The following is a 23,871-nucleotide window of genomic DNA, read 5'->3' on the forward strand; positions in this document are numbered from 1 at the left end:
TGCCGGTCGGTCTTCGCTCCATCAGCTCATTTTTTCACCCTTGCATCGACCATACACGGCCAAAAAAACGGTGTCAACGGACTGATATCAACCACATTATTTCTTTGTTCAATGCCTTCTTTCAGTAAGTAGCCTTCATAGATTTATAGTTGCTGTAACTATTTGTTAGGAAAGTTCGATATTCTCATAAGTGCGTAAAAAATTAATCACCGCTACACCGAGTTTGTTGCTACCTCAAATGTGAAGATGTCTCTCATCCGTTTAAGTTACAACAGCAATCGCGCGGGTGCTGATGATATTATCTGCTGTGCTTGTGTTTCTGGATCGGATAGCCTAGCAGCACACGACAGTAAAAACAAAATATAAGGTACACGGCACCACGTTTATTATCAAGTCAGTCATCACACATTTACAGGTTCTTCGTTTCTGGATCGACATAGCAAAGGTACCAACCAATTCTGGAACAAAAATTCCTTTTTATTACATATACTGAAAAAGAAAGCTGCTTTCTGTTCTTGTTGGTGCACTCCTCAAGGGGCTACAGCCTAGCCTGCCCACAGGAAACAAATCAAACACAAACCAAAACTTAATAAATGTCTTCAATGATAAAAGCTGTAAATTCATAATAGGTGACAAGGGCAACTCTTTCTACGAAAAGTGTGTACATATAAAAAGGATCCGAGGAGAATATATAGATGAACAGCAATAAAAAAACGCAGCACCTGGTTCACCCTTGAAGCTGTCTGCTGAGCGGCTAGTACCTCAACCTATGTTATAGGGACCAACGAGAAACTAATTCTGCGACATAAATTGACCCCTGTATGTTAGTTTGGATATATATTATTTATGAAAGATCAAATGATCCTCGGCCTTCCAGGATTGCATAAAGCAGCTTCTTGCGCATGATTTCCTGTCCAAGCAGCAGCAGCAACCAGTCAGCAGGAACCATCAGAATGTCAAATCTTTTTCAGGGAAAAGAACAGAGAACAAAGGGCGCCATACTTTTGTGGAGTAGGGGGGCAACTTCAGATAATTAGCGCACGTCATCACACTAGGCAAATCATCATCTGCGGACTCTGTCGCCCCAGTTGAATTTGAAGTATTTACCGCACTTGAAGGGTGCTGGCAATAATCAAAAGTAACACCACGTTACCCAAAATACAACATCAGACGGAATAACTATACACATGTTCCAATAGCAAATCTCATGATAGATCAAGAAATATACCTTCCTAACAATAGTAAGCTTGGGACTAAGGGCTGCCAAACCACCGGGTGGAAGGCGAGGAGCACCAGTTACAAACTGGCAGAATGCATGCTGCTGATCAGGGGTGAATTCCGCCATTATCTCGAGTAGCTACAAACAAGAGTAAAGAATCAAGGAGCTGCACTTTTTCAACACAACAATTGGATCTAAGAGATGTAACATGTAAGCACGAATGCACTTACATTCACAATTGCAGGACTTTTAGCAGTATACCCATGATCAAATTTTATGTTATCCACCAGGGATTCCGGCTGCAGAGACCAAGATTTATTCAGTGGAATACTTAACATACTATAACTTGGATAAAGAGAACAGAACATTACCTCCCAAATTTCTTGTCGGCCACATATTAGATAGTCAAGTTCTTGAGGTGAAAATATTTGGAGGGATGAGATGTCAAACACCTAAAGTATCAAAGTAAACCAGAATCATTGGATTAAGCTCAATAAATATCATATCAAGAAATGAAACGTTTATACATATCTTAAAGCAATGCAAATGAGGCTGTACCTGATTAAACCCTGATCTAAATGCCTCAACCTGTCGCTTTACCCCTGACTTAACTGTAGCATCCACTAGCAAAGTAATATACTCGTCCAAGTTGTAAATGTTAACCTGCGAATGGTAATTGCACTTGTTAATACATGAAAGAAATACAAAGCATAATCACCAAAATAAATAAAAACCAGGATGGACGTCATCTCTTACAATTGCGCTTCCTTCACCCTCTTTCAGAATATAATCAGTATAACCCGGAAGAGTAAAATCTAAACACAAATCTTCAATAGCAGCACCATGGAAACGCAAGTCTGCAACTTCCAGCTGATTCTCGCCAGGAGTGGACTCAAGGAACTTCTTTCGTTCAACAAGAACTCGCAGTTCTTGCAATGTCTTCCCAAACTCAGAATCAAATGAGACTATGTCAAACACATCAAGCTCCTGTCCAATGGAAATGCACAAGTCATAAATAGAATAAAACACAGCATTAACAAATTAAACAAAGCAAAGCAAAATGAAAACAAACACACAGCATTTGGGAATAGAGCTTCTCTGTACATACCTGCCCAAGTATAAGCTTATAAAATGCTGTTGATAAAGGCAAATCTAAAAGTCTGCCATCTTGCAAGACTTTTGCTGTCACTTGACCAATTAAGCGGAAATACTCCAAAACTTTGAAAAATCTGCTACCTTCTGAAGCATCAGCTTTAGGTGGCCAAGGCCGAGGAAACAACCCGAGAGGAGCTTGTATCAAATGTCTGCCATCACCTGGTAAATCTGAGCTCAGTTTTTTTCCTGACGAGCCATCTTCAGGGTCTAAATTAATCACATCATTCATATCAATTTGCAATCCTGAATCATATGGAGTAGTGGATCTCCATAGCCCCAGCTGAGCACTTTGTAGCTCATGACTTAAGAGAGTATAAAACTCCAAAGTAGGCCCCAGCCCAGTTCCAACTTCACCAAAGTATTCCACCTCAAGAACAGCCCTCTGACTGGAGAACATCTCCATAACTTTAGCAGCAGAATCCAGAATACGATTACGGGAAACACGAACTTTCTGGCGCTGTAACCTGCCAAACCGGACCTCTCTTTCACCACCAGAGCTGTGATTGTCACTCTGCTGTTGCTGAAGTCGATTCAATGCTCGTGACAACCCAAAGGCTGTGGAGTAGAAGTACTGCCTCCTTGTCTCAAAAGGAAACAGAAATGGGCAAGCCTTGGTCATTTGATAACACCAAGAAGGTAAACTGCCACTACAGAGTGCAAGAACATCCTGCATTTGCCGAGCAAGCTTTGGTGTCAACTTACTATTGACAAACTCCTCAGAGGGTACCTTGGCTCCAGTTCTATATAGCTCATCCAGGGTTTTGATTTTTCCCTCAGCAAAATCATCAGATGCTCCTTGTGCTCTTAAACGAGGGGATAACTGATTAAGCCCCTCCAGTACACGTAATAGTGCTAAAATGTTGTATGTTGAGTTTGTTCTCTCAAGATCACAAGGAAGTTCTCCTTGTAAGATGCTATCAAGAAGAGAAACTCCCTGCACTTCAGAGATAGACCTGCAAGAATCTGATTTTGATTTTAATGAGGTGGAACCCCCTTGGGATCCCTTCTCAGCTTGGTTATCAGCCTTCTGGTATGTTATTGTGAACACATCACCCCAGAAGCGGTTTCCATCGTTTGATAAATCAGATCCATTGAACCTTTCTTCATCATCCTCATCAAGCATCAATTGACGTTGGATAGCTTGATACACCGTCAAATGTTTGCTGAGCTGCTTCCCACCAGCAGTGAATATGAGTTTATTGTTATCATTCATGCTACCTCCAAGTGACAGACCACGCCGATCTCGGGTACTTCTAACACTGCGACCACCGACAGAAGCCAGCCCAGCCATTGTTGCAGCAACAAATGACATTGCACCTCGTGAACCAAATGTGCTTGCACTTCGAAATTCAGAAGAATCTGGTCCCCTGTTAGATGTGTTTCTAGCAATGGAATCAGATGATGTCTGCGCCTGGCTAAAACTGGCTGAGCCAATGTTAGACTCATCAGCATCACCCAATTTCACATCATGCACGCCATCTTGAGAACAGATAGGAAGAGACCCTTCTTGGAGAACCTAAGAATTCGAAGAGATCATTTAATTAGAAAAAAGAAAGCAAATGATCATCATTCTGGACCAATTAAAAGCTCATTTTTCCTAATCATAAATAAATATAAGACTTAACCAACAACCAGTGCTAGCAACAAAGCAACATTAAAGTGGCATTCCATTTACAAATAGTTACCTCATGATCATCATCGTCATCCTCTGAAATGTCATCATCATCGATCATTAAAGCATCATCAATCTCAACAGGAGATGTATCAAGCTCTTCATCCTGCATATACCATCATAGAATGTGTTACTTATTAGTTACCATGCTTCCCCTCCCGAGTAAAAATGAAAATACAAGGACATAATTTCTGGAATATTATCTTAAGATTTTTCAGAATTCCATAGTCAGTTTGACCATGAAAAATCCATACATACATTTTATGAGAGTAGTCTAAATTTAAGACCTAGCTCCACGGCCAAAATTCTCATGTTTATTTGGTGCCCAAGCAATGCGCTATAGGTTACATTAATAGTCCCAGAGAAGTAGAAGAACCATTGAGTATGTCTGCTAGCCAGCTAGAACTGGAAACAGAACCTTTTTAACTGTGCACTAAACAAACAAGGCATGCAAAAGAAATAATACCTCAGAGCTACTGTGACCATGCGCTCGCTTCATTTCTGAATCCTTCTCTGAAGCAGACTTTTGGTGGGCAGCATTCCTTGTATTAGGTCCTCTTGATTCATCTGAGTTTGGTTTTACAATAGCTTTGCCTTTTCCTTTGGCAGTACTAGTGCTTTCATTGAGAGCATCCTTTTTGGATGTACCACTACTTGCAGCGGATGATTTTGATCTTGTCGTTGGACGAAGACCGGAATGAGCCGTTGCAGCTGTTAATGATGCACCAGCTGTGGTGCCAGGAACCCCTGATTCAGAATTATTTACAGATGGAACTATAGGCTTCGAAGCAACCTCACTGCGTTGAACCCTGGGCCAAAGGAATTCTTCAACAGCTGCTAGACTGGCAAATGGGTCGATAAGCACGATATTTGATGAATAATCCCGAAGTGATTTTTCACCTTGAGCCCGGGACAGGCGCAACTTGAAGGGCTGCGCCAGAGCACTAAGACCTGAGGTCAGACGGGAGCCACCAATACCAATCCTACTAGACTGGCTGAGGACAACGGGGAAACGTTCCAACGAAGACAATGCACTTTGTAGTTTTTGAACCAACAATGCCATCGGAGTTTCATCCCTTTCATGGTCAATAGAAAGGGCAACAGATATGAAGGACTTGTATCGCCTAAGGGCCTGCTGACGAAGCTGTGGTAGGTTTCCTTCAGATACCTTTTCCTTCCCAAATGTCCCACAGGACAGATAGTCAAGCAACGCTGTGACAACTCCACTTCTAATGAACTCAAATGTGGAAACACCATTAACTTTGCTAAGCTCAGCGAGCATATCAGATATCACTTCGTCTAATTGTTCTTCTACATCAATTGAGATGTCAAAACAATCAGCACTTATAGCTTTTGATTTCCCTTTGGCTTTTGTTTTGGCATTCTCAATTGCGGTATTGAACTTCGCGCAGAGTGCTCTCAGTTTAAGAAGATCGTCAGTAACTCCAATATCACTTGAATCACTGTCCGTCGGGAAGTATCTATCTTTGAAAGACTTTGCATGATCGCTAACTGCAAAACGCAGGCTGGTGTTTGGAACTTCTGAAGTGTTTGTTGTTGAGCAGGCAACCCCAAGATTGGAACTGTTTGATTCATCTAATGAACTGTTTTCTGCTGGCAGGGCACCCCCACGCCTGCGTTGACGCCTAGAACGTGACGGCATGGCAGAATCATTATCTTTATCCTGTGGTGGTCCCTGAGAAGGCAGTGTATTGGAGGATTCTGAACATATAAGTGACTCCACAGCGTGAACAACACCTTCCCTCACAAACAACTTGGAAAATGTCTCCGGAAGCTTTTCCATCATTATTTCTGCTATCTGAAGAGCAGGAATCAACACTTGAGGATCTTTCCATGCAAGTATTCCTGCGAGGAAGCTGCAAATGGAAATGATATACCTTAGAAGGGATCAAAAAATAAGTACATCCATTGAGAGAGTGCAAGAAGCTTTAGCATCCAATGTTCTGAAACCATTCTCTAGGCAAAAGGAATCAGGCTTTGAGAGAACTTGTATGAAAACCTGGATATGTTTGTTGTGCCAAGGAGGGATTGGATTGTTTCAGCAGAGCTGTAGTACATTAACTTCCCAATAATGGATAAGCACTTGTGACGTATCGGTGCATTTACACTAGAACCGTACACCTGAATGAGAACACAGGCTATTAAGTACCCAAAGACAAAATATCAATTGGTCATCAGGAGAAGAATTTTGGCACGAACCTGTGTCATCGTGGGTAACAAATCCATACCAAACTGCTGTAGAAGTTCAGGGTGCTCACGCAATAGCCTCTCACGGCCAGATCTTTCATTTTCTGTTGAACCTGCCCCATCTTGTTTGATCGAAGCAGATTTCTTTGTTGAAGAGCTTTTATAAGAATGGTAGTATGTTGGTAAATTAATGACTCTCGCAGGCATGTGTGGAAGCAAATCATCAGCAAGGCTCACTATCTCAAACATCTGCAGAATTGGAAGTAAATAAAATGAAAAACATTTGGGCAAAGAAGCGTACAAGTGTACGAAACCCATGGGTCAAACAGTACAGGTTTCAATAATTAATGTTTCAGCAGTTAAATGGGAAAACAGCGAGCAGCAGCTGCAGACAACACTATATAACCGTACTCATCAAATGCCAGACTATTTTGTATATGTACAACATATGATTTCAGCAGCTAAGCAAGAGAGCACCAAGCAGCAGCCACAGATGACATTGTACATTCATGATTAGTAAATGACACTCTTTTCTATCCATAACTTATCGCATATGGCTGATCAAACACACAATTTACTTGCACACTAGGAAGAATCGCATAGCTACTTTATAATGATGAGCAATGACAGATTTTGCTCTATCGTGTATTCGTGTTACAAATGAGATTTGAGCTCCCGTTTATGCCTTAAATCAACACCCTCCTGCCTCATTAAAACATCTCAAAAGACTCAACTCAGGGATGACAACCATATTATCAAGAATGCATGGCTTCGATACTTGGTTCTGGACAAGGAAGAAATCTTAGTTGCTCAAAACAGCAGAATAAAAAGGATGCAAGTCTTTCAACAGACAGTATCTTTTCAATGATCATTTGCATGGTTTATGAAGACAAGCACAGAGTAGCTCAGTACATTTCATCATCTATGTTCAGTGTTCACAAAGACTACCCAAGTAATTGCTCGATGGTGCATACAATTATGAATATATGATGTGACCTTTGGAGTTCTCAAAAGTTGTCCAGGTAGATGCGATAGATGAAATTTTAGAAAGCATGAGATGCCTAAGCCTAATAATTTTCAATGATAAATCAGAATTTAATTGAATACAATCGAGCCATGTGCTGCATAGACAGAAAAGATGGCTAAATTGGTCAAAAGGCTAGCATAGCAGAACAGTTTTAAGTCATAAGTTAGTGATAGAAATATTCACCTGATCGGCAGGCCTTGTTAGAGCAGGGGAGACTGATGTTCCAGAAATCAAACCAGATCCAGAAAGGATATCTTTAAGAGTGCCACTGATCCCCAGAAGAAGTAGTGTTTTAACTGCCAGCAGTGATCCACTTGCACATATTGAGAGAAGACGGATTAAGCCCTGAAAAGAAGTACAACCTAATCTTAGCACAAGAGTGAGAGAGGGAGCATGGCAAACCCTAAGAAAGGATATCAAAAAAAAATGGTGCATACTGTATATGTGGATGTACTTAGTGATGCCTGGCCAGAGGAGTTGCCAACAGATATCAAGCTAGCAGCTTGAGCAACCAATCCGTGATTGCAGAGCTCATCAAGTTTCTCTGGGTAGTGGGTAAAAGCTTCGGCAATGCGTGTCAAACAAACAGAAGCATGCTCTAGTACCTGGAACACACATAACAGAGTTGGAATTGCATGCTATACCTGAACAGGATGGATAGGTAAAATCATAAGTCAGAGGTCCTAATCAGAAAAGCACCTTGGAGTCATGGTGGTTCAGGAGATTCGTGAGCAAAGGGACAGCTTCCATGACAAACTCGGAAGCATCGGACGGCAGCTTCCTGCAGATATTTGCGGCGGTAGACAATGCTACTCTCTACAGAACAAAGATCCCCACCATGGGAACAGGTGTAAGTAGAAGCAAACAGCGCACAACATATGAAAGGCTGTGAGAATATAAGAGGGCTCGAAAGATATGGAATGTCCGAGTACCTGAACCCCAGTGGAGAAGAAGTCGAGATATGATAGGACGGCCATTAGCGCCCCAGCTCGCAAACACGCTGTTGGGTGCTCGAGAGAGATCTTCTTAAGAGCTTGTAGAGACTAAGAAGACGGGTGGATTAAGTGTTAGCAGCATGTACTACTCAATGATTGATTGATTGTTACTTGAGGGAGACAAGGTACCTGCTCAGCGAGGTCCATGTATTCAATGGTTAGCAGTCGAGCACAGAAACACTGTATGGCCCCATAGTGCACGACGGCGGAGCAGGAGGAGGGGAGCACGTCGACGAGGTTGGCAAGGGCCCGGGCAGCGAGCAGCATGACGTCGGGGCTGGCGCCAGCGGTGGCAGGCTCGTCCTCGCGGCCGAGCATTCCGACGAGGATGGGGACGAAGGCGTCGACGGGGAAGGCGGCGAGCGAGTCCTCGGTGCCGATGGAGAGCATCTCGCAGAGCTGCATGAGGGACTGGAGCTGGCGCGACTCGTCGCCGTGGGCCTGCAGGCCGGCGAGGATCCTCTTGAGGTGTGCGGAGGTGGCCGAGGAGGGGGCGGAGGAGGAGGAGGGGAGGAGGTCGTCGAGGCCGGCGCCGAGCCTGCGGAGGAGGCCCTGGAGAGCGGTGCTGGCGGAGGTGAAGGACTGGGGGAAGGGGGCGTCGGAGTCATCGTCGGGGCGGGGGGAGAGGGGTCGGAGGCGGGGTCGGGGTCCTTGCCCTTGTCGGCGGCGGCGGCGGCGCGGGAACGGCGGCGGGAGGACGGGGAGGGTTCCATCGAGGGGGCAGGGGGCGGGGCGGCGACGGGGATGGGGGCGGGGACGGGGGCGGAGGAGTTGCGGCGGGTGTTGGGGCGGGAGCGCTTGGAGGCTGATGAGGAGGAGGAGGCGGCGGCGGCGGCGGCTGCTGCGCGCTTGCGGCTGCTGCTGCGTGTTTCCATACAAGGCAAGGGCGCGCGAGGAGAGGAGGGCGGCGGCCGGCCGGCCGGCCGTGACTAGGCGGCGGCCAGCGGCAGCGGCAGCGGCAGCGGGCGGGGTCCCTCCAATAGCAATAGATCTGCGGGTGCGGTGGTTCGATTCGACCAAACCGGATGGGATGGGATCTCTCCTCTTGAGAAGAAGCTCTCAATAGAGGAGAGGAGATTGGGGATCGGAGAGGACGGGAAGGGATTCGATGTCGATTGCCGTTGCCCTTGCCTTGCCGATGGGGGGACGGGAGGGGAGGGTTGGGGTGGGGTGGGGTGGCAGGAAGAAGACGCCCGCGGCCTCCAGTGACAGACAGCCAGCCAGACGACGTGTCACCCCCACGGGCCACGGGCCATGGTTAGGACGGCAACCACTGGGCCGTCGTTTCATGGCCCAGCTTGCTTTGCTTCCAACACAGCCCAACCCAACCTAACCAAACAAAGCAAATCTCTATAGACCTCTGTTTTCGTGGCCGTTGGATTTTGATCAGGCCGTCCAAAAGAGGGCCCAGTATTGCGGTTTCCAAAAGGATTCTCATGATTTCTCCAAAAAAAGAAAAAGGATTCTCATGATTTGCTATGAAGCAACCCCCTCTTCAAATGTCTAATTTCATCTGTGTGAGCAGGTATGGAAGATTAGAACTGTATATCTGTGAAAAAGTGATATGTTAAATTATGTTTCCATACGTGAAACACTCGTAGTATGCTCTAACCTTTACATTGGCCACTCTCATATGCATTGGCAACTCCATATCCACTAGAAGATTGCAACTATAAATAATTAGCGCACCATATGCTTGTACATTCCATGAGAAGATGGACAAATACTAGCCCAACTCAGGTCGCCAATAATCTGTCTAGTCACCGGTTAACATGCTGGCGCTGCTTATGTATGAACGATGAAACCGACAAGCAGCAAAGTAGACAGATTATTGCAGACACTAGCATAGTTGCTTGCTTAACAGATTCATGGCGTTTCAACTGTCAACGAGCAGCTGCAACAAAATAATGTGCCCTGCACATGAAACTGTGAGGCTATGCCGAATTGCCTATGCTCTACGGACTGGACGGGCCTTCAGAAGTCGAACCAACGCATCTGATCTCCCGGATGCCGCGCTGGATTGTGATTTGCCTCTTTCTTCCTGCAATAACCACCAAACCGCCCACAAGTCAGCAAGCGTATCCATATGCTTTCAAAAACTACTGATACCATTTGCAGCACGCATGCATGCTTACCCTTTTCGTATCCACATCAAGGTCAGCACCAGTGAATTCCTTGAGCATCATAGCAGCAGCTGGCTGCAGCCTCCTGCTCAACAAAACCAGAGCCCAATCACAATCGCCGTTTATATATCTCTACTTCCACATAAGCAAGAACATAATTCTGCACTCACCTCCTAGTTTTCTTTGTATCACGAGGTCTAGATGCAGAACCTTCTTTGTTTTTATCTGCAGCTTCCTCTGCCTCACTGACCTTACTTGGGGCCTAGGGGGGCACAATCATAAGCAACAAAACACTATCAGAAAACAAGGCAACACTACAAGAGAAGTTTCCCGGCCACCGCTTCTAAAGCAGATAAAGAACTTCAATCCCAATCAGTAATGCAGACAAAACAAACATCTAACCGTTGAAGCCTTCGCTCGGCAAGTTATTTCCTTCAGCAAACATGGAACCCTGACTCCGCAATCACTCATTTGCTCTGGAGCTTGACTGTGGCCTATACAAATGTTATGCATTTGTTAGGTAATACCTCCTCCAAAAAGAATTGCAAGGATCCGGACAGTCATATCGAAACAACTTGCATACATCAACAGCAAGTACAACATATTACCTATACCACATTCTACAGTCGCATTTACCACTCCAGGTTCACATCTTTCAGGTTCCAGGTCCAGTTCCTCAAGTTTCTTTTGAGGAGCAACCTAGACAAGACATGTGCAACCAGTTTTGGCATGTTTTAGGGAGATCGGCAAGGCAGTAACATAAAAATGAACAAAGAAAAATCTAAACCACAACTGAACCCACAAAATCAGCTAAGAAAAACATAGAAATATCGATGTAAACTACTCCCAAGTTTATTTGGTAATGAAATGAATAATTCAATACGGACCATTCCTGGAAACTCCAAGGAAGATTGGCTTGAGCTGACATCTTCTGTGTCCGAGCTCACTCGCTGAGAAGAGTTCAGATAATCAGGATGCTTCACTTCTGTTCAGAGATCCAATAAAACTGCGACAGATTTGTATCATAGCAAGGAAACAATCGATACAAATAGAAATAGAAATAGAAAACTGACCTCTTCTACTGACATCATGATGAATATCTTCTACTGTTATCTTGCATGACTCTTCTGTTTCATCTTCACTTTGTTCTATGGTAGCTTTCTTGCTGCAACTAGTGAACTGTGGAGACAGGCTGACCCTTTCAGTCTTGAGACATGGAAGCATATGATGTTCTGCAAAAAAGAAATATGATTCCTAACATCCTGCAGGTTGCCATGTAAAATTATTTTAGGAAAAAAATGAAAAGTATAGGAAACCTGTCAAGCTTTGATCTGATTGATTATCTGAATGGCTGGATGAAGGCGTTACACCACCAGTGTGTTCAGATGTTTGCTCAGTAAAACATTCAGATGCATCCAATTTCTTATGAATCGCTTGTACCTCTACCTAAAAGAACAAAAGAGTAAAACAGATTTGTTGCTATTACTTCCAGGATAATATCTAGTTCTTTTGTTCTGGTCAAAATACGTAGTTCTTTTGCCTATTTGGTCTAGTGAACACTCCTGAAAATCTTGCCACAAGTGCTACTAACGACAACGACAAAGCCTATTAGTTCCAAGCAAGTTGGGGCAGGCTACAAGCCTACACGTGCTACAGGTTTTAAAAAAATGCAAAGGAAAGGAAAGCATATGTAAACATACAACCAGAGAATTGAAATATTCACCTTGGTATTTCCTTCTTCTGCGTGAGACTTGGGACCAAAAGCATCAGCACAACATGGTTTTTCTGGCTAAAAAAGGATTACACTGTATATCAATGCAAAATGCAGCTATGTTCCTCATATCGAAGGTTTGCTCATGAGGGTGCACAAAATACATAGGATAAGCATCAAACCTTAAGACCTATGGAGCTCAGTTCTTGTTCATCTATCAAAGAAATCGACGAAGCATCACAACTGACGGATTCCCCTGTTATAAAAAAAATGGATTCAGGACTGAAAACAACATTTTAAAGATGTCACATCTAATATGTCTATTTTGGACATATTTAACCATTCAGGCTACAAGGACCTGAAGAATTTTCAGGACCATGGCTTTTGAGTTCTTTTGAGACCTCTTCTGCTACTAACTGCAGGGGGAAAGGAAGTTTAATCAGTGCTTTTTGTGTATAACAAACAAAATCATACTCCCTCCGTCCTAATATATAAGGCGGAACCACTTTTTACTCAAGTCCCATAATATAAGGCGCGCGCTCTCTATACGCACGTACATCGATGCAGTAATACTAGTGTTGATAGAGAGAATTAAGTAAGTTCCTTGGTCTTTGAACCAGAGGTGGTTACGCCTTATATACTAGGACGGAGCGAGTATCATAGGAAACCCCAACTTCATGTGTATACACTTCTGCAATGATATTATTTAAAAATTTACAGCTGACAGTATTTTATACAATTAAGATGTCAACATAACAAAGCACACATGCTGCTTCTCACTTGGACGCAAGTAGTTGAATATAGACAGTAGATAGAGAAAAGTAGAAGACACTGAAAAAGGGAAAGAGAGGAAGAAAAAACATGAAATGATGGTAGCCTTCCAAGTTCCAAAATAAAGATAACGATCCTTTCAAAGTAGATAACGATCCTTTCAAAGTAAGTTCCAATGATTGTAGCAAGCAGAGTTGGCATGTATTACCATCCATGTTCTCCAAAAAGAAAAACCAAGGAGATAAATGGAGTGATAGATAAACCAGGTTTTGTGTATTAAAGTATCTTTTACTTACATGGAAATTATCTACTGAAGCATCATAAGATCCAAGGTTGGGTTTATTTGATAGAAAACCCAAACTTCGGCCAGCTTGACCAGATGATACAGAATCATCTTGGTCAATAGAGGTGTCTTCAGTAACTGGAACGTTCTTGCATGAACAGCAAGAGTTTAGAACCTCCAGCTCCTTTTTCAACTCCACAATTTGGATATCTTGATCTCTAATCAATTGTTTCATGCTCTTAGCAGCATTCTCAGACTCCTATAAGCAAACACATGGATCAAGACAGCATAAAAGGAAAATAAGTAGGGAGGAAATAGGAGTACTTTCCTTAACGACAAATAACATATAAAAGCGTTAGAAGTCACTATATTCACCATGAAAGTTACAGGAACATTTTATTGCCTATTTAGTCTTTGACAATATTAGCAGCCCAGAAAAGTTATCCAATTGAAGAGACGTCCCACCGAACATAGTATCATACTCAGAAGAAAAAAAATATGCACTAAGAATTACCAAAAGTTTGTGTTTATACTGCTTTAATACAGTCCATAAAGCCCTGGCAAAGTTCGTCATTATTGCTTCGCTTCTGGATACCCTTCGCAACTCTGAGTTGAGAAACTTGTGCTGCGTGTCATCTATACACATTTCAAATATCATTGCAATATTGAAAGTTAATCAAATATTAATCGGTACATGCAGATAACTTGTGAGAAAAATAAAGCATGTGAATTTAACTAAATTAAATATTAGTTCGAATAAACAGAACCTTCTTCAGAAACTTTAGCAATATTATCTGTCTCAATGTTTTCCTTTTGTTCAACCTGCATAAAATAAAACATATGACTACACACTCGCACTAAGAAACAAAATACCTTTCCTAACAAATGTCTTATAAGATATACTTCTTGTACATTGCAAAATAATGAAACGCATGATATGAGTGCAGACAAGAGAAATTGTCAGGCTAAGCACTTGCAATGTAGTGATTGTATTTGTGAGCACAAATGACAAAACACTACATTGATCATTCAATTACAAGGACAACAAAGGTGTACAGAAACAAGAATCCTAGCTTCTAAACAAGAATACTGCTTATAATCAGATGGAAGAATTTACTGGTTGACCAAACAAACATGATTTTAAGACAGCAACATATATGAACTAAGATATGTATGTGAACTGAAACTGTGAGATCAACATTCTCCGACACCTTTCAACTCAGAAGATGGCAGTACATGAAACTATCCACAGTCTTAAAGCTAAACAGACTAAAAACATTGGAAGCTAGACAGCAATTTGTACCCCAAGGACTTCAGGCTTCTGAACCTTCCTCTTTTTCTTGTTCTCTTGGCAAATCAAGGAAGCATTGCTTCTCTTTTGTGAAACCAAGTCAGAAGAATCCTCAAGGCTGGTGTACCTAAAAGATAAAAGGAAAAGAAATGAATAAAAAGAGGCAAAAATGGACATTTAGGCCATAAGATTGTCCGGTTAGGCAGTTATGAATATGAATATCACATGGTAACCAAATGACTTACAAATAAAATCCTAAATTGAATTCTTAACCTTTCGTCTAAGACAAAAAAGCTACTTGATTTTACCAAGTGAGCACTGTTGCCGCATTCCTCATCGCATTTCTTTTTCTGGAGTTACATCCTATGATCTTTCCATATTAGCTACATCTACCAATACAGATCTCAACTATCGACCTTCTAAATACTGATATTGTTAGCATAATCATTAGTTACATTATATTCTTCTCAATAGTAGCAAAATAGAGGAAGCAAAAACAATATGTCAGTGAAATAGTAAGGAGAGTAATAGTACTTTATTTTCATGTAAGGAGATGCTTGTCTGAGAAGAAATGATGTATCCAGATAATCATCATCCGCTGGCTTAACATTCAGAATCTGAAAATAAGGAGGTAATAATTAAAATAGATATTAAATTATACAGCAGCCAATGCATATACCACAGAGTAATAGCACCAGTGTCATGCAGCAGTAAAAACATATCAGATTTCAAATTATGCAAGCACTTTGATGAGAAGTGTAAAACATGTCCACGAATCATTTACAAAGCCTTCATTGAGGAATTTCGACAGTTCAAATAACTCAAGGAAAAGGAAGACTTCTCATTATGTGATTAGCAACCATAGGAGTTCATAGCTCTGTCTCCTGGAACAATAATTGAAACTTCAAGGAGAAAAATCTTAGAATTAAGATCAATGTTTTCTAGTCAGCCGACTAATCACGATTAGTCGCGATTAGTCGGGCTTATCGCTCCCTTGCTACCGATAAGGGCTAGCGACTAGGTCTGAGCGACTAGAAACCTAGTTGTCCGATTAGTCGTTGACTAACCATGATTAGTTGTCCGATTAGGCTTGAAAACGATCAGATTTGAGAGTCTGATCATGGGTCTCGGCAAGTGTGCGCTACTGGGCTGGCAGTTAGACCTATTAGGTTTTGGGTATATATCTAACAGTTGCAGGTGCTGCCAAGCCACCTCACCCCAAAACACCCGCCAGAACACAAGCGCGCACATGCCCGTCCGCCCGCCAAAATACAGGCCGCCGCCCGCCCGCCCAAAGGCGCGCCCGCTGGTGCAACCAGCCACCTAGGAGCACGCCGCCGCCAAGGAAACGCCCATGAGATCCATGGCTCCCCGCTGCCCAGGAGCTTCATGCCTCCCCGCTGCCAGGAGATACCCGCTGCCTAGGAGCTCCCGCCAAAATTTGTGGTATTAATGCTTGCTATATACTATGTATTGTATAGTATACATATCATATCGGTCCTGGATGTACAGGACGACTATACAAACGATTAGGCTCGACTAAGCTCAACTAATCGGCCTAATCGACGACTAATCTCGACTAATCACCTTATCGGTGCCATGGCGACTAGGTTCGATTAGACGACTGTACAACATTGATTAAGATCAACAAAAATCAACAGTTTAATACGCATAACAGAACCCAATAGCCTCACAGTCCAAGCCACCTATTGTTTATAGCGCCTCTCGCTCCTGTGAACTAGCGGCATTGGGCATTGGCACCAAAGCTAACTACAATGTGAGGTCTAATGGAGTAATGGTTGACACATTGGGACATTGTTAAAAAACGCATTACTTGCTTAGGCAACTCATTCGAGAACGAGCCTACATGCCAATATGCCATCAGCAATTGTAGCCATCATTCCTGTCTAGATCATCAAGTGTTTTACATAAATGTTATACCTTTTGGGTTTCCCCTATACTGCTAACTTGTAGATAATATTTACCAGTTCCCCTCAAAAATCAAAATAGCATAAACCGCAATGGCGCATTCAGAGATAGAAAAATAAAATCGTAAGTAAAACAATTCATTTCAGGAACTATTGATAGAAAAAATGATCATTTGAGGTCAGAGTAGGATACCAGAGTCATTTTCTTCCTTCCTTCTAGGTAATCCCTTAAGTACCTTGTCAACTATCAAAATGACAAAAGATTAGGGGGTACAATAAGATATTTCAATTCTAATACAATATTACGTACTACTACTAAAGTTAATTAGGAAACATCATATGAAGTACAACAACAACAACTTAGCCTTTTGTCCCAAGCAAGTTGGGGTAGGCTAGAGATGAAACCCACGGAAAACAAGAATAAGAAACATAAAAGGGGCACAAGCCAAAAGAAGAGTTAGGGGTTAAACAAAAAGTAACAAATGTCACGGTTCAGGTACGTTAATTGCTAATCTCCAAGCGCTCCTATCCATAGCTAATTCCTTAGCGATATTCCACTCCTTAAGGTCTCTCTTAACCGTCTCGTCCCAAGTTAGTCTAGGTCTACCTCTACCTCTCTTTACATTATCGCCCCGCTTTAAAACTCCACTACGCACCGGCGCCTCGGGAGGCCTCCGTTGTACGTGTCCAAACCATCTCAACCGATGTTGAATCAACTTCTCCTCGATAGGTGCCACCCCGACCCTATCTCGAATCTCTTCATTCCGGACTCTATCCCTTCTTGTATGCCCGCAGAACCAACGCAGCATACGCATCTCTGCTACACTCAGTTGCTGGACATGTCGCCTTTTTGTAGGCCAACATTCAGCACCGTATAGCATCGCAGGGCGAATCGCCGTCCTATAGAACTTACCTTTTAGCCTCTGTGGCACCTTCTTGTCACAGAGGATGCCAGAAGCCTGCCGCCACTTCAACCAACCGGTTGAAATTCTATGTCTAACATCTTCATCAATGTCTCCATCTTTCTGAAGCATTGATCCTAGATACCGGAAAGTATCCTTCTTGGCCACCACTTGACCTTCGAGGCTAACGTCCCCATCCTCATGCCTAGTTGGGCTAAAGTCGCACATCATATACTCGGTCTTGGTCCTACTCAGCCTGAACCCCCTCGACTCTAATGTGTGTCTCCACAGCTCTAACTTCATATTAACCCCTACCCTACTCTCGTCAACTAGCACCACATCATCAGCAAAGAGCATACACCAAAGGATATCACCCTGTATGTCCCTTGTGACCTCATCCATCACCAAAGCAAATAGATAAGGGCTCAATGCTGACCCCTGATGTAGTCCTATTTTAATTGGAAAGTCACTGGTATCGCCATCACATGTTCGAACACAACTCATCGCATCCTTATACATATCCTTGATGAGGGTAATATACTTAGTTGGGACTTTGTGTTTTTCCAAGGCCCACCACATGACGTCTCTCGGTACTTTGTCATACGCCTTCTCTAGGTCAATAAAGACCATGTGTAAGTCCTTCTTCTCCTCTCTATATCTCTCCATCAACTGTCGTACTAAGAAAATCGCCTCCATGGTCGACCTCGCAGGCATGAACCCAAACTGGTTTTAGGTCACCCTTGTCAATCTTCTTAGTCGATGCTCGATAACCCTCTCCCAAAGCTTCATCGTATGGCTCATCAGCTTAATCCCCCGGTAGTTAGTACAACTTTGAACATCTCTCTTGTTCTTGGAGATCGGTACTAAAATACTTCTCCTCCATTCCTCCGGCATCTTGTTTGACAGGAAAATTAGGTTAAAAAGCTTAGTTAACCATACTACCGCCCTCTCGCCCAGGCATCTCCACACCTCAATGGGGATGCCATCGTGACCCATCGCTTTACCTCCCTTCATCCTCTTCAAAGCCTCCCCGATCTCTGCCTCCTGAATCCTCCTCACAAAGCGTCTGTTGGTATCATCAAATGAGTCATCCAACACGAAGGTAGGACCCTCATTTTCCCCATTAAACAACTTGTCGAAGTATTCTCGCCATCTGTCCTTGATCTCCTCATCCTTCACCAGAAGTCGATCTGTCTCATCCTTGATGCATTTGATTTGGTTTATGTCTCTTGTCTTCCTCTCGCGGGTCCTAGCTATCCTATAAATGTCCTTCTCTCCTTTCTTCGTACCTAACTGTTGATAAAGGTCATCAAAAGCCTGACCTTTCGCTACACTTACAGCTCGCTTTGCAGACCTCTTCGCTAATCTATAGCTCTCGATGTTGGTTGCGCTCTTGTCGAGGTGAAGGCGTTTGAAACACTCCTTCTTCTCCTTAATAGCCCTTTGCACCTCGTCATTCCACCACCAAGTCTCTTTCACTTCCTGCTTGCCTCCCCTACTCACACCAAACACTTCTGAAGCCACCTTCCGAACACATGTCGCCATCTTTAGCCACATATCATCTACATCTGCCCCTTCTTCCCAAGGCCCCTCGCCTAGCATCCTCTCCTTAAACGTTTGTGCCTCTTCCCCTCTAAGCTTCCACCACTTCGTTCTCGCAATCTTGGCACGTTTGTCCCGGTGGGTACGTACCCGAAAACGAAAATCCGCCACCACAAGCTTGTGTTGGGGACAACACACTCCCCAGGTATCACTTTACAATCTAAGCAGGCGCGTCTATCCTCTCTCCGAGCAAGGATAAAATCGATTTGGCTCGAGTATTGTCCACTATGGAAGGTCACTAGATGGGACTCCCTTTCTCTAAAGAGGGTATTTGCTAACAGCAGGTCGTAGGCCAACGCAAAATTCAAAACATCCTCTCCCCCCTCGTTCCTACTACCATACCCGAAACCCCCGTGTACTCGCTCATATCCTACATTAGTCGCACCCATATGGCCATTGAGGTCTCCTCCTATGAAGAGCTTCTCACTGATAGGCACGGTACTAACCATGCTATCAAGATCTTCCCAGAACTGACTCTTGGAGCTCTCACTAAGACCTACCTGAGGGGCATAGGCACTGATCACATTCAGGACCAAATCTCCAATGACCAACCGCACTAGGATAATCCGGTCGCCTTGCCTCCTAACATCTACGACCCCATCCTTAAGGCTCTTATCGATCAAGATGCCTACACCATTCCTACCCGAAGTTGTCCCCGTGTACCAAAGCTTGAAGCCAGAACCCTCCACCTCCTTCGCCTTCTGGCCCTTCCATTTAGTCTCCTGCACGCATAGAATATTTACACGTCTCCTAATTGCTACATCGACTAGTTCTCTTAACTTACCTGTTAGAGACCCTACGTTCCAACTACCTAGACGAATCCTAGTTGGCTCGGCTAGCTTCCTTACCCTTCGCACCCGTCGAGGGAAATGCGAAGACCCTTGCTCATTTTTCACTACACCCGGGCGCAGATGTAGCGCGCCACAGAGGCTGCGACGACCCGACCCTTGCTCACTTATCATCGTACCCGGATCACGATACGACGCGCCCCTGAGGGGATGACGACCCGGCCCTTGCTCATTTAACACCACACCCGGGTTCCGATGTAGCGCGTCGCTAAGAGGGTTACGCCCCAGCGAATTTCTTATGGGTTTCTATGAAGTAGTTCAAGAAAATAAATAGGTTGTTAGAGCTGAAGTAAGTGACCAGCATTAGCACATTAATTTGATCTTTATATCAATAAACTAGTACTGTATACATGAAGGGATCCAAGTTGCACAAGTTAAAATAGCAAATATAGAAAATCAATGCTCCCTCCGATTCCAGATGTAGGTCGTTTTAGCCTTCTCAACATTTATTTAAATGAAAGTCATCCTAGAACTTCTATGTCACCCTTTTTTCCCTCCTTGCCCCTGCTTAATAAATGCTACTACTCTCACAAATGAGAGTCATCTTTCCAATTGCAGTATAAATGTGAAGGGCACAAAGGTCATTTGATCTACTTTCTTAATTCTCATGAACAATTCTAAAATGACCTATACTTGGAATCAGAGGGAGTAGATCAGTTTAAGATGGGGTGTCCCTCAGAAATATTGGTCTGCTAGATTTATCACTTATTGTATACTCAACGCTTATTGATCTACATATCATTACTGCAAATGGAGACTGCACCAAACATGCATTAACGACTATGGTTAAGAAACAATAGGTGGACATGATTTGGACTTTGGAGTTGCCCACGGCCACTACAAAAGAAACACAAGAGGTGAGATCTGAAACTCACCATTGAGTTCTTGAAATGCTTTTCTAATGGTTTCTTCTGATTTTTCTGATGTTCTAGCAAAGACTGCGAATAGAAAACAAAATGAAAGAGAGCATGAGCATGAGCTGGCAAGCATATCTTCCATTGATTCAAAGACACAAATGATGATGTATTTTTTTTGGCAAGGAGGCTGCTGTAGAAGAAGAGCTACAAAAAAAGCTATTTGCCAGTACCCTCAAACAGAGACCAAAAACCATGGATGTATTGTTGATGAAGTTACTTTCTAACAGCCTTGAACCCTGCAAACGGATAGTTAATCAGTTTTGAGAAACTAGTTGTTACTACGAAGTGACATTGACTAGGAAACAGACTTGATTTCCAGTTTTCCTTTCCCGCTCTGCCCCTGCAAGGTCGGCTATGGTCAGAACAGCATTGCTAAGTAAATGCTCACTGTCCGCATCACTTCTTTTATGAACGCCACGTATAGTGATGATGCACTGTGATCGGCTGTAATACAAAGTGAAGTTCACATTAACATCACACTGATAACTACGACTAAAAAGGTTCTTTAAAAGACCTAGAAGAGAAGCAAGAAAACAATGGTGCTCAGTAGAGAAATACTGCATCTATTATGATTAGGAACATTCCTTCAAGGTACGCGGATATATTCTGGATAAAATTTCCTTTACTAAAGACCAAGGGAAGATAATTATAAGAAAGCATGCCTTGACTTGCTGTTGGCATTTGTTGCCGCAGTGCTGCGCTTCAGCATACCACGTGAAACTAAGCTCTCAGCATCTGCGAGATTCACAAGTGGCACCTGCAGATCAAATTAAAGATAACAACTTATTGTGTGCTGCTGCCAAGCATATTAGTCTCATCCTCAATGCAATTCAAATGGCATGTGCTGTTCGAACTTCCAAGGCATCCATTGTGATCAGAAATCAAGGCTGGCACATCACCGTCCCACCCATTCTCATTCTGACTATCCAATTGGAATTCTCAGGAAGACGCAGTGTATTAAAGGTGTTTGTTTCAGAGCTACCTCTTGAAGACCTTTAATCGATGACTGCTGAAGAACACACTCTGTAGCATCAGACAGTAGGTCAAGAATGCGTTCTCCTTTTCCCTCAGAAAGTATCTCAAACATTGACAAGGAAAATAATCTGTAATCACATAACGAAAAATGACAAGATATGAGCTGAGCCGGGTTTTAGATAGATTTGATTGATACATAGCTCGCAAATCTAACTAGGGATTCCATGTGAAGGATAGTAGCATATTTTACCTTGTCGGTTGGCTGGCGACCTTGTTTTCATCTTGTGCATTGAAGATTTGCCGTAGCATGAGCGGTAGTATACCAGGATTCCTCGGAGAACCAAAGATGGTATGCGTCTTTCCAGACCCTGTCGGACCCATAGCAACCAGAAGGCCGCTCTTTCCTCCCAAAAAGTCATCGACCAGTGGGTTCATCACTTGCACGAAGATATCAAGCTGTGAGGAGGAAAGTGGTTAATCGTGCAGATGTACCAGGCAACAGAAATGTGCGTTTGTACCACAAATGCGGTGTTGAGGCTTTTGACAATGGATGGGGATAAATGCAGGTGGGAAATGGCACCTGGGTGGAGTCGGGCGAGAAAACGGCGGAGAAGCCATCGAAGACCTCGGTGCGGCCTCGCTTGGGGTCGACTAGCTTGGACTGCGGGACGGTGAGCGCGACGGAGTTGGGTCCGGTGGGCACGAGGCAAACATCCCCGCCCCCGGCCTGCTTGGGCTTCCGGCGCGGGTCCTTGCCGGGCGGCGGGCGGGCGACGGCCTTGCAGCGGTCCCGGTCCGGGAGGGGGCGGATGCGGAGGAACACCTTGAGGCGCTCCTCTTGTGGGGAGGACGAGGAAGGAAGCGGAGCGGGAATGGAGGCTGCTGCTTCGTCTTGGAGAAAGCGGGAGAGGGAGGAGGGCTTGGGTTTGGCGGAGGCGAGCGGGGTGGGGGGAGGCCTCGCGCGGCGGGGTGGGTTCCGGCGGACGGTGGTCGGAGGAGGCGGAGAAGCCGGCTCCGGCGGTGCGGCGGCTGGCTCCATCACTGATCGATCGACCGATGGATGGCCTTCAGCTCCGGGAGGAGGCAGGGCGGCGGCGATTCCCTTCCCTTGTGCCTTCCCTCCCTCCCTCTCTGAATTTCGGAACTTGAAAAATCAAAATTGGAAGGGCCGAGGCGCGGGGCCGCCAACCGAACCGACACAAATGTGAAACAAAGCTGCAGATGCAGATCTTATGTTGAAGTTACTCACATGAATAATCTGCTGCTACCTTCGTACTAAATTATAATTTATTTCTACTGCTACCCCATCCTAAATTATAATTTATTTTTATTTTTCTAGAGTAAAATATGAAACGGAGGGAGTATATTTTTAGTATATATTATTGCTACGCTATGATTTTTGTTAGAATGGACCGTAGCATGCAGTCTTTTGTGATGAGTTCATGTACCTGCATGAGGTTTTGGATACTTTGAATTTCTTGGGAGCTTCCTATTTTTTAAAAAAGAAAGAAATAGTTGTGGCCTCTGCGTGACGCAAACAGCCCGATTCTTACATCATTTTCAGCATAAGCACCGAGGGTAGGTAAATTTCTTGTGAGCTCCCTATGCACTCCAACAATGCCTTTTCTTTTGTAGCCTCCCACATCAGTATATTCGTGTCCCAAATGATCTCTTTTATGTGTGTCCCAATGTCTGTTACACTTGAGATTGAACGGCAGCTTATGAAGTTTGTGTTTGTTTAATCACCTCGTTTATTTTCCGGTATCAGTACTCTATGTCATCATTTCAGATATGCATGCTTGCTTACATTTATTCTCTGACTTGCGTTCAGTTCCAGTGTAGTGTAGGTTTGGCTGTATACTCAGTTCAAACAGCCTGCAAGTCTTGAATTTGCACTTGTTTAAACTATACATTGACAGATGAGCTAAGCTACTATGTATGAGACGAATGTCTTCTCTGCTAGCGAGCAACTCTGTACCTTTAACATTTTATTTTTACCATGAATGGGTTTTTTCCCCCCCTACATGCCGTCCTTTCCCTTGGCATGAGGAGCGGTGGAGGCTTATACATATGTACAGGACGGCGTATCGGCCGCGTCACACAAAGCTAGCGGCTAGCAGCAGGTATGGTATGGTATATATACCACACCATTCATTCATTCACCAGGCAGGAGGGAAGGGAAGCAGGGAAGGATCGATGCAGATCACCAACAGCCTACCCAACACCACCCCAGCAGAATACTAA

The 23,871-nt window shown here is 43.8% G+C and overlaps 2 protein-coding genes across 4 annotated transcripts; both read right to left on the minus strand.

Moving 5' to 3' along the window:
• Window positions 1-350: 350 nt before the first annotated feature.
• Window positions 351-9,151, minus strand: LOC112885740 (E3 ubiquitin-protein ligase UPL3). Its single transcript, XM_025951412.1, is given in 19 exon segments — window positions 351-550; window positions 723-910; window positions 1,003-1,122; window positions 1,229-1,357; window positions 1,450-1,518; window positions 1,591-1,671; window positions 1,778-1,882; window positions 1,976-2,206; window positions 2,328-3,890; window positions 4,060-4,152; window positions 4,513-5,923; window positions 6,067-6,188; window positions 6,267-6,503; window positions 7,465-7,626; window positions 7,719-7,886; window positions 7,981-8,097; window positions 8,214-8,324; window positions 8,406-8,890; window positions 8,893-9,151. Coding segments are annotated over 18 exon segments (5,529 nt in total). The 3' UTR covers window positions 351-550; window positions 723-844.
• A 785-nt stretch (window positions 9,152-9,936) lies between these two features.
• LOC112878757 (kinesin-like protein KIN-6) lies at window positions 9,937-22,746 on the minus strand. 3 transcript variants are annotated; one of them, XM_025942967.1, is made up of 24 exons: window positions 22,208-22,746; window positions 21,878-22,083; window positions 21,635-21,755; window positions 21,315-21,409; window positions 20,961-21,096; window positions 20,823-20,888; window positions 20,611-20,673; window positions 16,577-16,627; window positions 14,990-15,072; window positions 14,468-14,582; window positions 13,932-13,986; window positions 13,679-13,800; window positions 13,178-13,423; window positions 12,469-12,526; window positions 12,293-12,366; window positions 12,123-12,188; window positions 11,716-11,845; window positions 11,473-11,631; window positions 11,287-11,384; window positions 11,008-11,098; window positions 10,802-10,893; window positions 10,570-10,661; window positions 10,412-10,484; window positions 9,937-10,317 (listed from the first exon to the last, which is right to left on the minus strand). In XM_025942967.1, exons 1-24 carry the CDS (start codon window positions 22,664-22,666, stop codon window positions 10,225-10,227), a joined length of 2,844 nt encoding a protein of 947 aa, XP_025798752.1. In that variant the 5' UTR covers window positions 22,667-22,746; the 3' UTR covers window positions 9,937-10,224. The 3 variants fall into 3 exon arrangements, 1 of the variants encoding a protein (XP_025798752.1); XR_003225862.1 differs by lacking the exons at window positions 9,937-10,317; window positions 10,412-10,484; window positions 10,570-10,661 and having other exon boundaries at window positions 11,287-11,349; XR_003225863.1 differs by lacking the exons at window positions 9,937-10,317; window positions 10,412-10,484; window positions 10,570-10,661 and having other exon boundaries at window positions 11,287-11,405.
• Window positions 22,747-23,871: the final 1,125 nt, after the last annotated feature.

This window comes from Panicum hallii, chromosome 1, assembly GCF_002211085.1.
Source record: "Panicum hallii strain FIL2 chromosome 1, PHallii_v3.1, whole genome shotgun sequence".
NCBI lineage: Eukaryota > Viridiplantae > Streptophyta > Magnoliopsida > Poales > Poaceae > Panicum > Panicum hallii.

Coding starts and splice junctions, on each gene's coding strand:
- LOC112878757 (XM_025942967.1), bottom strand. CDS start 22,666: ATGGAGCCAGCCGCCGCACCGCCGGAGCCGGCTTCTCCGCCTCCTCCG. Junction 15,073..16,576: donor GAAGGAAGAAAATGACTCTG/GTATCCTACTCT, acceptor CCTTATTTTCAG/ATTCTGAATGTTAAGCCAGC. Junction 13,801..13,931: donor TGCTAAAGTTTCTGAAGAAG/GTTCTGTTTATT, acceptor AAATGTGTATAG/ATGACACGCAGCACAAGTTT.